General features: G+C 35.7%; 1 protein-coding gene across 1 annotated transcript in view; it reads right to left on the reverse strand.

Annotated features, from left to right (window-relative positions):
• Positions 1–18,077, reverse strand: part of Mfap1 (Microfibril-associated protein 1) — an 82,011-nt gene that overhangs the window by 49,108 nt on the left and 14,826 nt on the right. The window contains exons 3-4 of the mRNA XM_090371855.1: positions 17,559–17,735; positions 2,078–2,219 (exon numbers count right to left, since the gene is read on the reverse strand). Coding sequence (XP_090227981.1) covers positions 2,078–2,219; positions 17,559–17,735 — 319 coding nt within the window. The remainder of the gene's footprint in view (positions 1–2,077; positions 2,220–17,558; positions 17,736–18,077) is intronic.

Raw genomic sequence — 18,077 nt, forward strand, 5'->3', positions numbered from 1 at the left:
CAGCATGGGTTTGTAAAGGGAAAATCATGTTTAACAAATCTGGTTCGCTATTTCAAAAGGGTCACTCACGAGCTGGATTTGGGGAATAGTTTCGACATTGTTTATTTAGATTTCAGCAAAGCTTTTGACTCAGTCCCACATGAGCGGTTGCTTTATAAGCTGGAAAAGGTTGGAATCACTGGGAAAATCCTTAGATGGATAGAAGGATGGCTTCAGGGCAGGAGGCAGAGGGTTGTGATAAATGGCTATTCCTCAGATTGGGTTGATGTAAGAAGTGGGGTTCCCCAAGGATCAGTATTAGGACCACTGTTGTTTTTAATTTTCATAAACGACATTGATGAAGGGATAGAGGGCGTGATGTCTAAATTTGCAGATGATGTTAAAATTGGTAGAGTAGTTAATGATCACTGTCAAGCTGAGCTTCTTCAGAGAGACCTAGATAGACTTCAGGAATGGTCAGAAAAATGGCAGCTATGCTTTAATCCAACAAAGTGTAAGGTATTACACCTGGAAAACAGTAATCCCAAAATAACTTATTCACTTGGTGGAGTTCAACTAAACCCGGTACTGGAGGAAAGGGACTTGGGTGTTACGATACGGTCAGACATGAAATTCTCTGAGCATTATAAACAGGTTGCAAGGAAGGATCATGGTGTCCTATCGATGATCTATCGAACTTTTGCAAGTAGAGATAGGGATGTGATAATCCCATTATATAAGGCTTATGTTAGACCACACTTGGAGTACTGTGTTCAAGTATGGAGACCGCACCTAAAGAAAGACATCGAGCTTCTTGAAAGGGTGCATAGACGGGTAACTCGCCTAGTGAGATCGGCTAAAGGGCGTCCTTATGAAGAAAGACTTCGAATATGTGGGTTGCAGAGTTTGGAAACTAGACACCTTAGAGGAGATTTGATTGAGGTGTTTAAGGCTCTGAGAGGCATCAGTAAAATGAATGAGGACGAAATTTTCAAGATTATAAATGATGCTAGAACTAGGGGACATAAATTCAAGTTACGGGGGGGGGGGGGGGAATGTTTAGATTGGACTGCAGGAAGTTTTATTTTAGCCAGCGAGTTATAAATTACTGGAATAAGTTGCCTTCATGGGTGGTAGAGGCCGACAGTTTGGGGAAATTCAAAGGTCATCTGGATAGTACTTTCGGGTAAGGGAAGCGCATAGGATGATAGGTTTAATTTCCTTTTTTTTTTATTAATTATTATTATTATTATTATTTTTTTTTTATCATTGTTTTGTTCGGATTTTTTTTTTTTTTTTTTGGCTGGTGCAGCATAAGCCATTGACTTTCTTGCACCATGTGGCCATTACTAATACTAAAAATACTAACACACATGGCAATGTCCTTCAGCTTGTGAAAAACACTTTCAAGGTTCTTCAAAAGCTGGTCAGTTGTTATGGGGGAATGAGATTTGTTGCTTAGTGTTATTGGTACACAGCCTTGCACTAAACATGAGACCAGCACAGTTGTTGAAGGAAAGTATATTCCATACTGTCCTTCCATATTATTCTACTGGCACATAAAAATTGTTTCAATTCATTATCACTGGTCACTGCCACTACTTTGTTACTATTGCTCCTATTTTATTCATTTATTAGTAAGGCTGTATCTCTCTACAAATTTTGTCAAAAATGCATGTCACAGAATATAAAGTTATCCTGATTTTTCATCCAATAATAGTGCACAGATATGGCTTTGCACGGAGGCTACTCAAGCAATCCAAAAATGGAGAAAAGCATGTGCAAATTAATATTCTTTAATAAATTACTACTTTCTCTCTCTCTCTCTCTCTCTCTCTCTCTCTCTCTCTCTCTCTCTCTCTCTCTCTCTCTCTCTCTCTCTCTCTCTCTCTCTCTCCCACCATCCCTCATTCATCTAGTATCAGGTTAACTGTTTGTAAAAAATTATGGCATCTGATTAATTACGTGGCTTACTCAATATTAATAACTCTAAATTTGAGAGCATATTTAGAACTCAGTAAATTATTATCATTATTTAACAAATTAAAAGCTATTAACAAGCACTGAAATACTTCCATATATATATAAAATTACTTACATCTTCCTCCAGTTCTTCTTCATCACTGCTTTCTTCTTCCTCTCTCCATGGTCTTACATGTTCCACTTCCACTTCCTCACCTTCCTCCTCTTCCCCTCTAGCTAGCACTTCAGGTTCATGAATATGTCGATGACGTTCAATCCTATAAGTTTTATTATTATTTTTTAAATTTTTCATAAACACTCAATTTGATATAAGTAATTGATTACTAAAGCTAAAAAAACAGGAATAATACAGCAAAAACTCACTTCACTGTATAATGGAAATACACTGAATCTAATTTTCTGAATAGACAAGTCAAAAATTTATTTTAAGTTTGGATAACATATAAAATCTGTTATCTCCATAGTAAAAGATGAAAATTAATATTAAATTACAGTTATATAATTACACAATCTGCTGGATAATGCAATAACTTTAATATTTTTAAAAAATATACTCACTAACTGAAAAGCCTAAATCTTATTAGAATGAAGAACAGTGTTAGAATTTCTATATAAAAAAAAAAGAAGAAATATGACCAGAAAGGTTCCAATACAAGTTATATAACATTTACTCAAATACAATGCAGCTCTGATTCAGATCCATATATTTTAAGAGAAAAAAAATAATTAGGAAGTCTCTGTAGAATAGTGCAATTACAATTTTTTGCACTTAGCAATGATACATAATAGTCCCCGGGGGGCTCACATCTGGTGAGTATGGGAATGATGATATCCAGCTCAGCAAACCCTGAGCTGGATATCATCATTCTTCTCTTTCTTGGTGATTTCCTTCTACTTCTCTCTCTCTCTCTCTCTCAGGGTAACTTGGGAATTTTTTTTTTTTTTTTTTTGGCTGGTGCAGCATAAGCCTCAGGCTTCCTTGCACTATGTGGCTAGTAATAATAATAATATTACTATATACTGTCTGTTGCTTCCCACTGCCTAATTCTTAAAATTACATCTTTCTTTTCACAGGAAACACTTCAGAATGCTCAATGTCTGAAACTCTATTTGAAATCTTTAATAGGATATATACATGCTCATTCTTCAAAGTTATGTTACTTCTAAAATCACAACTCCTTGTTGGCATCAAATTGATTATGAATGGTCACATTTATGTAACGTTTTCCCCAAACATGCCAGTTTTTTCTGCTTAGTAAAAGAATACACCTTGATTAATTTTCAGACGTCTGGGTCAGATTTTTCAATCTGTGAAGGTTTATTTGAATGCTCATTATGCTGAAACATGGGAATGAATTATTTCTCACACAGGCTAAACCATATGATAACTGAAGCATGGAAATGCACTGGCATATCTGTTGAAAGAGCATATTGATTTTTTAAACCATATCAGAACTCTTAAGTATAAATCATCATATATGATATACAGAAGTATTTTTAATCTAAATATTCTTGGGAGGGAAGTGCTAATTTTGATATATCTTTTTTGAAATCCCCAAACAAAAGGTATTAGAACCTACAGTATTTAGTACAATGCATGGGTTGAAGGTTGAGGAGACAGAAGATACTTGTTGACATTAGATTTGAATTTCTGCAGATTGTTATTTTCAGGTAATCATATGAAGGAAGGCTTTCCAGAAAATGTAAGTTGAAATGATAAATAAGGAAAAAGAGAAGTTGGTTCTGTGAATTTGAAGTTGGACAGTAAATGGATGTTGACAGGTTGCAGAATGTGTTTGGACTGGTTTGTAATAACAAGAGGGAGAATTACAGAAATTAATTCCAAAAAAGGGTGCCCATGGAAGTAGCTATAGAGAAGGCATGCAGCAGAAAGAAAATATCTGTGAGACAGAGCAGAGAGACTTCATAAGAGATGGGATGTTACTTAACCTGACTGCCCTCTTTTGAATGGAGTCTAGAAGCATGAAAGAGATTTTCGGGGTACCACACCTGTTGTGGGAAAAAAATTCCATGATAGAGTGGATTTGAGCTTTGTACAGAGTGAGTTGTTGTTTAGAAGAAATGTAATGCCAAGGGAAAAAAAGGAAACCCAGTTTTTCAGATTCAAAGAAAGCAATATTTGTGATGTGCTTATGCCAAGAGAGTTTAGAAGTCAGAGTATACCTAACAGACATATGTGATCTTGTCTAGAAATCTGAGTATCATCAAATATAAGCATAGTAGTAGTAGACTCCTTGTGAAATACAAGACAGAACAGACAGTTTTAGAAGGATTGAAATTAACTAATTAACTTTGCAACCTGGAAATCAGCATTTCAGCAATCATGAAGTTAAAGCTGTTTGGACAGGGCAAGGTTTCTCAAACAGGATGGATGCAATGCGTTATCATCAGCAAAACTATGGATAGGATTTCGACTCAATGGAAGAAGGTTTTATATACAAGAGGAAAAGAATGGGAGAAAGAACTGAACCTTGGGGAATGTCAGCATTAGTGGGGGAAGTTAAAAGACAGAATCATCTACTGTATATCCACAGCAAGTAGTCAGAGAGAAAACTGAATAGCAATTGCAAAAAACCATTGGCACACCACAAGAGGGAAGCTTGTTTAGATCTTTATGCCAAACACAATCAAAAGCTTTTTTTTTTTTTTTTTTTTGTAGTTGTTGGCGCACTGACTTCTGGCCATAATGCACCTCCCAAGGTTTTTGCAGTACTTTGATCCAAGCCCGAGGCGGGATTCGAACCCACGACCTTTGGGTTGCCAGGTAGGCACTTTACCCACCTGGCTAGCCCAGCCGGCTCAAAAGCCTTTGAAATGTCAAGATTGGGTAAGTTTCACCAAACTTTTTCACTTAATTTGCCCACAGATGGGTAACGTAAGCCAGAATATCACCAGTGAATCGACACTAACTGAAGCCATTTTGGCAATCACTGATCAGATGGAAGGTTTCAGACAGCTTAGGTGTTGGTGGTTAATGGATTTCTCCATTACTTCTGGCTGTATATGAGCAAATTTCCAAGCAAAAGGGAAAACATCAGTGGAATAAGAAAGTGTAAAAAGCTGAAACAGAACAGGGGTACATTCAGCAGCACAGGTTTTGAAAACAAGTGGAGGAATACTGTCAGGACCTGGAGCTTTTATGGCATTAAAACTGTTCAAAATTCTTCTAACATCCTTTTTACGGAATACCACAAGTTGCATTGGGTTGAGTGTATTGGGAATGGTAGGAGGTGGTTTACCAAAATCATCAATATAGGAGTTAGAGAAAAGTAGGATGCTAGCAAGGTGGCTTTAGTTATGGCAAGTTGGACTGAGAAGGCAACAGAACCATCAGGTTTTAAGAGAAGTGGGAATATAGATGTGCAAAAGTTGTGGCCAACAGCTTTGGCAAGAGCCAAGAATGCTTGGCTACCATTTGGACAAAGAAGCCAGTTTTCTACTCTTAACCTGTTCAAAATATAGTTTGGACTGATTAATAACTGCTATACAATTGTTGTGAGCTTTAGTGTAGGCAGAAAATGAATCTAGAAATTTCAATGCAAGCCAATTGCAACGTTCTTATCTTGAACAGGCTTAGCACATTTATTGGAAAAACAAGTTCAAGATAAAGGACAAGATTTTAAAATGGAGTGTGCAATAAAGGATTTCATCCATACAGTAATAATTTAATTAACATGATCTGAGCAAACACTGAGCAAACAAAGAGGTGATTATCCCTTTGTATAAGGCAATGATCAGGCCACGCCTTGAATACTGCATACAGGAAGGATGTAGAGTTGCTTGAGTGTGTACAGAGAAGATCAACAAGATTGGTGAGGGGAACGAAGAGGTTCTCTTACCAAGAAAGGCTTAAGTTCTGCAAATTGCAGTGGCTGGAAACTAGGCACCTGCAAGGTGATCTGATTGAGGCATATAAGACCTTTAATGGGTTGAGTATACTGAATTCTGATGGAATTCTTCTGCTGGAGGGAATTTCAGCGGTACTTTCCTGAGCTTACAGAAGAAGGCTGCACTGGGACAAACCCCATTCTCTGCTTCCCCGAATGTAGCCAGCAATCCCGATGAAGTACAGGATGAATTCTTGGATCTGCGGAATGATTCCTTGGCACGTAATTTGTTTTATGAAAAATTACTGACTCAGTTCTGGTGTGCTATGTATCTGTCATATTCAAATGTCACCATGCTTGTCTTTTGAGTTTTACTTCCATTTGCCTCTACATATCTCTGCAAGTGGATTTTCAACGCTTCTTCGTATCAAAACAAAGGCAAGGAACAGACTTGAATGTTGAGAATGACATGAGGTTGGCTTAAACAAACACTCAGTCATGAATTCTGAAACTGGTTGCCCAGATGCAAGTACAACCATCACATTAAATATTAGGTTAGAATTATATTCTGAAAAATCTAGTTTTAATGTGTTTTCTTTACCCTATTAAAAATGCCTTTTTATGCAAATGTGGCAGGGGTCGCAGGTTACTTGGCTATTATAAAAGGGGATCACAACTCGAAAAAGATTGGGAAACACTGCTATATAGCTTATCCCAATGTGGACCGAAATGATATTGCTATGTAGGGTGTTTATTAAAAATTTAATGTTTGCAGCACAGGTCACTAAAAGCATTTGTCTCCAGAGGTGAAGGTAGGTTCAGAGCCAGGAGCTTATATGCAGAAGCATATATGCTGCACACATAGGTGATGTTCTACAAGCTCCTAAAGCAATGTGTTAAGCACTATTATATATGGAGTCCAGACACTGCAAAATACTAGTTCTACCAGAGTTGTAGACAGGGGCACCATAATCCAGTCTATATCTGATCATTGCACAGTATAAGTGTGACAGTGTGCAAAAGTCAGTTCCCCGTGTCATTTCAGATATTACTCTGAGAATGTTGACTTATTTAGGCTGTGCAGAGATATTTGACATGCTCCAAAAAGTTAAGTTTACTGTCAAGGGTTAAGAGAAGCAGACATTATTTATAAGATGGATTGGCTGGTTTTCTAATCTGCTATCAGGTTCAGGCTGGATTCTGCATTTTATGCGGAAGTGAACTGCAGTTGTTTTCCTTTTTATATCCTGTAACCATTGTTCCTGATCCATATTTTTATTTTGTTTATTGCTTCTTGCAGCTGCCGGTAATTCACATGCATATTCTGGCATGATAGGGCAAGGTCATCTGCATACAAATATTTTTCAACTGTGTCTGGTATATTTTTAGTTATGGAGTAAATTCTGATCTTTGCTATTCCTTGAGTGGCATGATGTGTGGGTAAACTATGTTGTCTGAAGAAAATAAGGCACTCAAAACCAATGTTAGTACTTTCGAATTGTAAATATGTACATAATGGGGGGTTAAATGTTTCATGATATTTTTTACCACTTCTACAGTGACAGATGTGTTTGCAATATCACTGCCACAAAAGATCACTGTGGTCAAAAGAACATTTTTGACCCTCATTATGTACAACCAGGCCTCTCATAACACATGTTCGATTAATGTGTTTTTCAGTTACCACTATTTGAAAAAATTATACCACTTTTCACTTTACACGATGCAAATTTCCAGTTAATGCTGTCTTTTTTTTATGTGATAATTGTAAAAGATTTGAATTGCACACTAAGCTTACCATACATTGGACAGGCAATAAACAACCATTTGCCCACTGTCCACCTCAGTGTGTTCCATCAACCATCAGAAGAAGACGTGTTACTTGTTTGTCTCCCACTAATGAAGTCACTTGCAGACTTGCATTTAAAAATTCAAAGTTTTAAATGCAAAAAAAAAAAAATAAAAATAAATAAATAAAAAATTTTTTAAATGAGCCAGATGAAAATGTTACTGCAAAGGAGGTAACGGTAAAAGAACTACATGAAATCTTTGAGGTTATCTGTGATATTTATTTCGCCAGGGACTAGAGAATATTGTTGTTGGCTATCAGATTGACTAATTTAAAAAACGAATGGCAACACTGTTCAAATATTTCCATAATAAATAGTTTCTTCATTGTCTATTTAATGCCAGAGGTTCCCAAACTTTCTTGGTTCACAGTGCCCTTAGTGGCTCAGTAATTTTTTCACGGTGCCCCTTGGCCAAAAGAAATGCCCTAACAGTTCCGTTTATTAAGCAGTTAGGTCCAAACAACTTAATAAGTAATGCCAAAACTGTGAACTAACCTCGAGCTAGTAGTTCGCTCAGTGTCCAACAGATATCGAGTATTGCCGTGTTTCCCTTGAAAATTTAAAATATTCCGCAACTAAAATATTCCGCAATTTAATATATTGCATAAAACAGCAGTTTGGAAACTGCTGTTTTATGCAATAAATATTTAATTCTATAATTATTTTCATTATCTTTTACGTGGTATACAGTTAAAAAGTTATTTTACAGGTATTTTAAAAATTCTTTATGGACATCTCTGAAGGTGAAGGACCAATTATAATTTTTCCTATTGATTATTATGATATTTGATTAATGCATTTCCGTTTTGTGTGATGCACTCAGGGGACAAATTAATCGCATTAATCAAAGCCAGCCTGTACATATTTCCAATTTGGAAATAAACATAATAATGCTAATGTAGATCTTGAGTGCTTTATTATATTCAAATCAATTCTGATCATAAAGAAAGTCGCTGTGAGGACCAATCTCTGGTAACTCTCTTCTTGTGCATGTGTTTTGGATAAAGTATTTTGATAGCTGACCTGAAAGGTTTTCTATGGCTTAGGAAGTTTTGAATTAATTTTGGAAGATGGTCTCTCACACCATAAAGATCTTGTAGTATGCCATAATGCCACGTTGTATTGAAAGCCTTTTCAGCGTCAAGACAGATTATAATAAGGTGTTCAATGGAAGGTATTTTGTATATTGGCCTCTGCTTTTATTGTAACGTCCAGGAATGATCTGGCTTTGCAAAGTTGTGTTCTGGATTGAAATAAGCTTTCCCTGGTTTGGGAAAGGCAAGTGCTACAGCCACTTCCTGATTTACGTAAGAATTGCATTCCGCAGAACTCTACATAAGTCGGAATTTCCCTAAATGCTTATGCAGCACTCGCAAATTTGAATGAGCAAAAAAGAAATGTTCAATGAACATGTAAATAGAATTATTTATTAAACTTTTTTTTTTATCTCATGCATAGGAAAAATTACAAGTGTACAAAATTACAAAAAAGTTCAAAATTATAAAAAGAGAGGGGAGACAGGTGTAATGTCACCATGTTTTACCTTTTTGAGCATTTTTGCCAGAATGAACTCTCCAGTTGATAAGCACGCCACTGCAGAAGTTAACCCAAGCCTGGTCCGCCCTATTTTAAGACTAATTTTAACCCCTCACTAAAAAGTTGTCCCCCCCTGAATAAAACTAATAATTTCCATAATTTCTACTCAATGTACAAAATTGAAACTCTCGATATACATAAACAGAAGTATATTCTTTAATTTCCTACCTTTAGCGCTCAGCAAAAACTATTAATTCACTCTAAAACAGCAAAAATGTACGATCACATTTCAATTTATTAAATTTTGATGTCGACAAAACAAGATCCAAGCTTTGAAAATAAAACGCATTACATCATTAGTTCAAAAATTCACGCCTCTACTCGGCGCCTCTGGCTAAAACGAATCAACACACGAGAAGAGATAATTGACTGGTCAAGCTTACATCATTAGCGTTACCAAGGTGATCCAAGGAGAAAATAAAATTGTAAACAACTTTCGTGGAAAACAAACAGTTGAATATCATTACTTGCGAACGCTATTTTGCATGGCTCTCTCACAACAGTTTGCTTTCCTGTTTTTGGTAACGGTTGTATGAAAGAATTGCAACAAATTGGTTTTGAAAAACTAAAATATTGCATTTCCTTTCTTCAATATGTATTATCTACTAACAAAAAATCAAGGAAATTCATCTATTGGAAGCCATACTGGAAACGGAAGGAAAACAAAAGAAAAAAAAACTAAAACTGATGACTACAATGCGCATTTCATAAAAAAAAAAAAAAGTTTGCTTTATTGTAATTGTTTTTAGAGGACTAAATCGGAACAGCAGTTTCACAGATGTATATTTGATCTTCTTACGAACTTTCAAGAAAATATTTCTATTCATAGCTGCATTATAAACTTCGAAAACTGATGTCGAAGGAACTTCACATGCATCTTACCTGGTGTACAAACGGGGGAAAAAAAAATGTGCTGCTAGTAACAGATTGTGAGAACAATCTGTTACTCGTAGTGAGGGATTGGGAAATTGTAAGTAATTGTTATTGAATACTTCAATATTTCCTTGATATGCATTTGATACCATCAAAAAATTTCAAGAGAAAAATTGAATTTTTATTATCACACAATGCCCGAAAAATTCACCATTAAATGTCATGTGTTTCAATGCTTGAATTCCATTCTCAGCTGCAACTGTAATAAAGTCACTTCTCTTGCACTGACAGAGTAGCCGTTCACAGAATGAAGAAAAACAGGGTTCATTTTCATGAAATTTCCAATTCCCTTCTTTCACTTGAGGAAAAAAAAACTCCTTAGGAGGGAGTCCACCCTTTCTAGTCCGACCCTGGGGGGGGGGGAGAGAGAGAGAGAGAGAAAGAGAGAGAGAGAGAGAGAAATAAAAAATACCCTTTTGGTGGGGAGAAGGCCAAGAGATTGTCAAAGGTCCAGATGAAAAACTTTTTTCTCTCTCTCTCTTGCCTTCCTTTTCATCTGTCTTCATCCAATATGGGATATTCCTATGCAGGATGATTTTTTTTTTTTTTTTTTTTTGACGACACACACTGGCCTTACCTTGACAGTGCATAAAAACTGAACAGAGCAAAGAGGCGGAGATGAACTTTTGTTCTAGGAGACGCCCATACTAAAACACACACAAAAAAAATAATAAATAAAAATAATAAAAAAAATAGCATTGCAGCTCTAAGTCAGCTTCATCCTAGGATGCCGAAACTGCAATTGTTTTAGTGAACAATATTTTGCATTTTTACTTTCTAACATTATTTATTTATTTTATTTATTATTTTTTTTTTTTTTAAATTTATTATTATTATTTATTTATTTTATTATTTTAAAAAATATTTTTTTTCTTGTGTTGTTCTAGCAATCCATCCCAGATTGGGGCTTTCCTGGATCGGGATAGTTCTCCTCCTCTTTTCTCCTTCCCTCTCTTCATCTTATATAAGTTTTTCTTTCCTCCCTGGGAAACTCGTTCCCCAGGGAGGAGGAGGAGGGCATGCAGATAGTAGGGGAGGCTTTGCCCTCCTCCTAGGGACGAGTACCTGGAGGCAGTCATCCAGGTGATCACTGCTTCCAGGTAGCCAAAATGCCAAAACACAACATCACAATACAGAACACACACATAAGCTCACAAACACAGTTTTTCTTTCCTGTCACTTTCTCCCGTGGGGATGAAAAACTTTTTTCTCTCTCTCTCTCTCTCTTGCCTTCCTTTTCATGTCTTCATCCAACATGGGATATTCCTATGCGGGATGATTTTTTTTTTTCTTTTTGTTTTTGACGACATACACTGGCCTTACCTTGACAGTGCGTAAAAACTGAACAGAGCAAAGCGGCAGAGATGAACTTTTGTTCTAGGAGCCGCCCATACAAAAACACACACAAAAAAAATAATAAATAAAAAAAATAAATAAAAATAATAAAAAAAATAGCATTGCAGCTCTAAGTCAGCTTCATCCTAGGATGCCAAAACTGCGATTGTTTTAGAGAACAATATTTTGCATTTTTACTTTCTAACATTATTTTGCTTTATAGCTCTATTACAATATTTTGCTTCGTTTCTTTACATTATTGCTGTAGCCAACGATATCGGCGTGCATGATGTTTCATCACAGATGCTGAAGTTCTAATTAGTCAGTTCATCCTAGGTTGTGGAAGTACTAATTAGTCCGATTTAGGTCTGGTGCTCATTTGAGAAAAAATTCAGAATAATTCCTCTGGAAATATTAGCTAGTGAACTGCATTATAAATTTCAAACATTGCTGTATTGCTTATCCTTGAATGCTTATCCTTTGAGTGACCGCATGGTTTCGCCTTGTACAGAAGTTTTATTGTGGACACTTCCAGTCAGTAAAATCATCAGTAGTCGTCCTTTATTATACCTATAAAGTAATTCCTTATGTTGGGGGAAACCGTTTTTGCTCCTAATTGATGTTTTATTGTGGACACTTCCTTCCAGTCAGTAAAATCATTAGTAGCGTCCTTTATTATACCTATAAAGTAATTCCTTATGTTGGGGGAAACCGTTTTTGCTCCTAATTGATGTAGCACTTTCGAATTTCGTGAAGTGGATTATTTGAACACAGCATACATTAGAAGGTCGGTAAAAGAGTTGATAATTGGTGGGCAGCATTCCGACAAACAAATTTTCTGTTTATATTCCGTGATGACCACACGGTCAGAGATCCCGAAATAGAGAGAGAGAGAATACAAGAAACCGCACAGCATTTAGCAGTCACCGACTCATCTGCCAAAAACCACAGTAAAACAAGAAAAGTGATGGGGAGTAAGTCTATTTTTCAGCGGGGGTTTATCTGTTTATTGCAGCTCAGAACAGCTTTATGACCGTGGATAGTGAATTTATTCGGCTTCTGAACTAAAACAGAATTTTCCCCTTTGTGATGACATCAAAGCGCAACAAGCAAATATCTTCTAACGATACTTTTTGAGCAGCCTTTAATCGCAATCTGTTAGCTTTGTATTGTTAGAAAATATTGCAGTTTTGTGAAGAATACACATTTCAAGAAATAACCCGTTATTCATAGCGGATGATTTTTTTTTTTTTCTTTCCTTTGATGCACCAGTTTTCGAAGTTTATAACGCAGCTACAAATAGAAATATTTTCTCTAACTTTTGTTAGAAGATCAAACCCAGGATACTGCTGTTCCGATTTTGTTTCCTCAAAACAATTACAATAAAGTAAACTTTTTTCTTTCTTTTTTTTTTTATCAAATGCGCATTGCAGTGTTATCAGTTTTACATCCGTTTTTTCCGTTTCTAAAATATGAATTTTCTGTTAGTAGGTGCAATACACGTTGAAGAAAGGAAATACGATCTTTTCGCCTTACAAAAACAGTTGTTGCTACTGTTTCGCTTTATCGCTTCTTACGTCAATAACAGTAGCTTGCGTTGTCTTATTTTCATTCCTTACTTTCCCTTCTCGATGTAGCTGTACAGGTGGTGTGACGCAATCAATGGCTTCTCTTTCACACCTTGCTCCACGAAAACAATTTCGCTCTGTAAACAGAAACTCCCGCTCCAAAACAAACAAACGAATCAAGTTTCGGGTTTCATAAACCATAGGTTAATTAGGGTGGGGTTAGAAAAATAACAGAAAAAGGCCTAAAAAAATGCACACCTGATGTCACATTTTTGTCGTTTGCGTGAAATTCAATAGAAGGTTTTGAAAATTGAAGTGGGAAAATTCAAGAAAACAGTTCTGGCTCCAACTATAGCGAGTTTCAGCTCTGAAATTAGAGTAAAAATTATAGAATTAACTTGCTGAACCCATTTGGGGCTGGAACGTACCCCAGCGAACGGGAATACGGTTAAGGGCTGTGGATATTTAGAAGGGGTTTTTTCCGACTTCACCGCATATTTGAAAACCAGCGTGATGCTTGAACCTATTAAACCACCCATTGCTTGCTACTAACTTGGCTTGTGGTTTGCCGTACTTGTCCTTAATATCTTCATAAATACTTCTTGCTTTTGCTTGAATGGTCATTGGACTCAAGGGCACTTGCTTCTGAATCAGATTTTCCATCCATATTATTTAATTCCTTTTCCATCTTTGATATAGCACCTGAATGTTGTTTTGTGATCACTGTTGATCTTAAATGCATTGATTCTTTAACATGTTCTTTTATACACACACTATCCCTTAAAATAGTATTCACTGTTGAAGCAGCGAGACCTAATTCCTTGCAATAGATGACAAAGTTTGTCCAGCTTCATACTTCTTAATTAATAATCTTCATTTCTAAATCAATTTTGTTTTGTTTCCTAGCACTGTCAGCACTTGCACTTTCCGTTGGTCGCTTTCCCTTCACCATTGTAATAAGTAAATAGGAATGAAGAGAAGGTTCTGAAAATTTATTTATGTTTTTTATATGATTGAAGATTTCAGTGAAGGGGAACTCATTTCGCCATAATACCGTAATGTAAAAACTCACAGAATTCCAGTATCAGTATTATCGCAAATGCAATAAGATCAAGTTCACTACCCATTTATAATAGATTGCGCTAACAGAAAAGCCCAATAAACTGGAAAGTGCAAATTGTTTTTGTTTTATGGTAGTGACCTCCAGAAATGTGTTTTAGAAAAACATCAAAAGGCGTTAAAAATTAATTCTTATAACGGAATTTATCATAACAATGAAAGTGTAGTGCAAATTCCATTATAAAAATGACCTTTTAGAGAGATAAATAGCTTAGTTATATAGTGAAAATTTCAACTTCCAAGGTCTTGGAAAAATTACCAAAAAAAATGTGTTATTGGGTTTTGATTTGATTTGGTAGTTGTTGGCGCATCGGCTTCTGTGGCCATATTGCACCTCCCAAGGTTTTTGCAGTACTTTGATCCAAGCCCGAGGCGGGAATTGAACCCGCGACCTTTGGGTTGCTGGGCAGGTACTTTACCCACTTGGCTAGCCCGGTCGGCATGTTATTGGGTTCACAATACGATATTTTCATGATACCCCTCATTTATTCCCACGGGATGCAAAATACGTTTCCACAATTTTTTTTCAAGTTTTCACCCGCTGGCAAAAACTTGTGTAAAGTCGAATTTCCATAAGTCAAGTTTTACGTAAGTCGGGAAACGGCTGTATTTGTGTTGCCATGTAATTGGATAATAATAATATCCTGTCCATTCCAGTGTATTATTTGAGCTAGTATACAAAAAGATTTGCAATTAATTTGTTTTTTCAAATGGTTGCAGTCACAACCATGTTGTGACTACAACCATTTTTATTTTCTCTTTTTTTGCTATGTTGCATTTTTTGTTCTCCAAATATGTAGTACATTTGTGTTGTCTTATGGATATTGTTGAGATAATATCTTTTGCTACCATTAGCAACTGACTTGCTATATTCTTGTTATAGTCTTGTCTATGGATTTGGAAATGACAACCTTATGTCAAACTGGGCAATTTCTGAAAACTCACTATACAGAGCATCACTGTTTAATGGTTCTTCAGATTTTTCTCAATCAAAAAACGGATACAGGATTGGCAAAAGATACGTCAATGGCTGAGTTTGTAGCAGTAGGAAAATATAAGTGAGACTACCATTATTTAGGAGTGTCAGATTTAGGACTTAAATGCCCACCATTCTATTATAAGATCCTCTTGCATCTGTAGGATGTAAGATCTCATGATAGAATGGTGAACATTTCAGTCACCCAAAATGCAGAAAGAAGGGTGTAGTTGTAGTAGATCTTCAAGGTCCTCATATGCATAGCAATGGTCCAAAGGAAAGTATAGTGATAATAATGTTAGTGGTGGGTAAATCACGTTGCAAACTGCAACTACTTCCAAATGCATCTGTAGAGCAATATGTTTAGAGGGAACCGTGGAATCAACTAAAATAGATACTCCATTACAAGTGATCCAATGCCTTTCACTGTGGCATTTACCCTTGAAGTTAAATTCATTTCTTGAAGACAATAAGATCGCAAATGTAATCTATGTTCCTTTGGAAACCTCTACAGTGCTTCATTTGGATCATGAATGTAGTCTAGGATACTTTGGAAACTTCAACAGTTACACTGAATAAGTGTATGCCTTACTCGGGTTTAGAGTTTGTTTCTGTTTGCTTCTGATGAGTGGTCCGTTTCTCTCACTCAATCTTTTCTTTCTCTTTTTTGGGAAACATAGGACAATCTGAATCTGCTGTCTTTAGCATGTAATTCCAGAACCAAATCATCTTGATTTACATTATCATCAATACCCATATAGTTATAGTGAGACTGTTTTTTACCTTTTGTTTCAAAATCATTGCATTTTGTACTCAGAGACTGTGTTGGGATTGTATTTGATAGGACAGTGAATATTGTGGCTTTACTTGAAAATGGCAACACAGGTGTTTGTGTTGAAGATAAGACTGGACAAGTCCAGTTGGCAATTGAAGTTTTCATGGGAAGTAAAATTTCAATTTGAATTGCAACTGTTTTTAGTTTTGGCTGTTGAAGTGCTGGCACATATGAGCATGCGATAGTATTTAATGGAAACTGATTTTTCACTTCCAAATATATTTTGGAAGTGAAAAATCTTTTGGAAGTTTTATATTTCTGCATTTTTTTTCTCCTTTTTCCTTGTTTAATGGTCTTTTGAGTAAGCAGTGCGATTAACTTCACCATTTGGACTCTGTGGGGGTTTGTATAGGACAAGCAGTATGGATGTGTTCTTTTGTCCCCAGTTGGCACATATTGTCAATCCTCAGTATACTGTCTGCAAATGTTCAAAATTTTGGCATTTAAAACGTCTTCATAGGTTTTGGGATATATATGGATGAACTTGACAATTTAGATAACCTGTCTTTAAACTAGCTGGAGAATTTTGTGAACTGAAGAGACAAGCATAATAATTTTGGTTAGTGCAAGTGTGCCTTCCCTTTTACTCAAAATTCTCTTGGTTTGAGGAAGGTTGAAGAAGTTGTTTGAATAGTGTCCTCTTTCTTGTTGATTGGCAGTGGAAGGCTTCATATCAATTTGCTGTCTGGTAGCTGGATTCAAAGATCTACATACTTAAGTCAATAAAGTGATAAACATGAGGAACAAAACATTGTTTCTACAATAATTTTAGGTACTTTAATATAGCACATTAAATTACGCTAAATATTCTATACTAAAATGTCATTCTACAGCATATAAATGTTTAGAAACATTACACTATATTAATATAATGTAAAAAATTAACACCACAATTAATAGCAAATCATGAAATGACAAAATCATCCAAACAATTATTCTGTTTTTTTTTTTTTTTTTTATGAAAACCCCAAACACGAAAGGTATCAAAACCTATAGTACTTAGTACCGTGCATGGGTTGAAGGAGAAGTATGGGGGGAGGGGGATGCCGGAAACTTTGCTCTAGAGACTAAACATGGGTTTCACCACTTCAAGCCTCCAATAAGCAAAGTGGTGGTATTTCACCGGTTGATGAAAGTCATCTACCACCTGCATGTTTAAAAACACTAAGGCTTAGAAGGCAAAGGTACATTAGATTTCTGTAGTAAAGGAGCAATATTTTAAATAAAAGATATATCATCGAATATTCTACATAAAAGATACATTGTCCAATATTCTACATAAAAGATAGATAAAAGCACATGCCTTAACAAGCACATTAAGAGAAATAAAAGAAAAGCACTTTTTGTATTAAGAAATTTATAAATTATCCTTGTAGTAAGAAATAAGCTTAAGCTTATTTTCTGTTGCAAGCTATGTTAAGCTTACTTATTATAAATAACTGTCATCTTTAACACTTTAAAATAAAAGATTCATTAAACAAAGAAAAAAAAAAAAAAAATAGATGTGTCTATTAAAAGTTTACAAATACAACTTACCTATCCTCCTCATCATATTCATGTTCACGCTTCTGTAACCGACGCAATCTAGGATCTAATTTTTCTGCTTCAACATCAACAGGATAAGGTTCAGGAGCTTGGGCTTGCTGACGACGTTCAAATGGGAATTCATCCTCACTTTCTTCCTCACTACTCTCAGCAGGTGCATATTTTGGTCTGAAAAAAGTTTCAATTTCTTAAAATCCTTCAAATGTTAGAAAATACCAAATTAAATAAGATTTAATATCAACAAACTGCATATGTGAAAGATATTTCATAGAGATGATCGGCAGTGCAAGAATAAAAATCTATCTTCAAAGCTAAAATGTTAGGAATTGCTGGTTATGGTTTAGAAAGTATAAAAGCTTTATAAACTATTTAATGGATCACTTCCACTCTCAGAAGCACCATACCAATGCTATAAAACAACCAGTGCAACATGAGTGCTATTTGCAATGAAAATTCTTGATTTGGAGGGTAACTTTTGCAACCCCAGTGACAATCAATAAACTCAAAGAA

Source organism: Mastigoproctus giganteus, chromosome 4, assembly GCF_048544385.1.
Source record: "Mastigoproctus giganteus isolate SK-2022 chromosome 4, ASM4854438v1, whole genome shotgun sequence".
Taxonomy (NCBI): Eukaryota; Metazoa; Arthropoda; class Arachnida; order Uropygi; family Thelyphonidae; genus Mastigoproctus; species Mastigoproctus giganteus.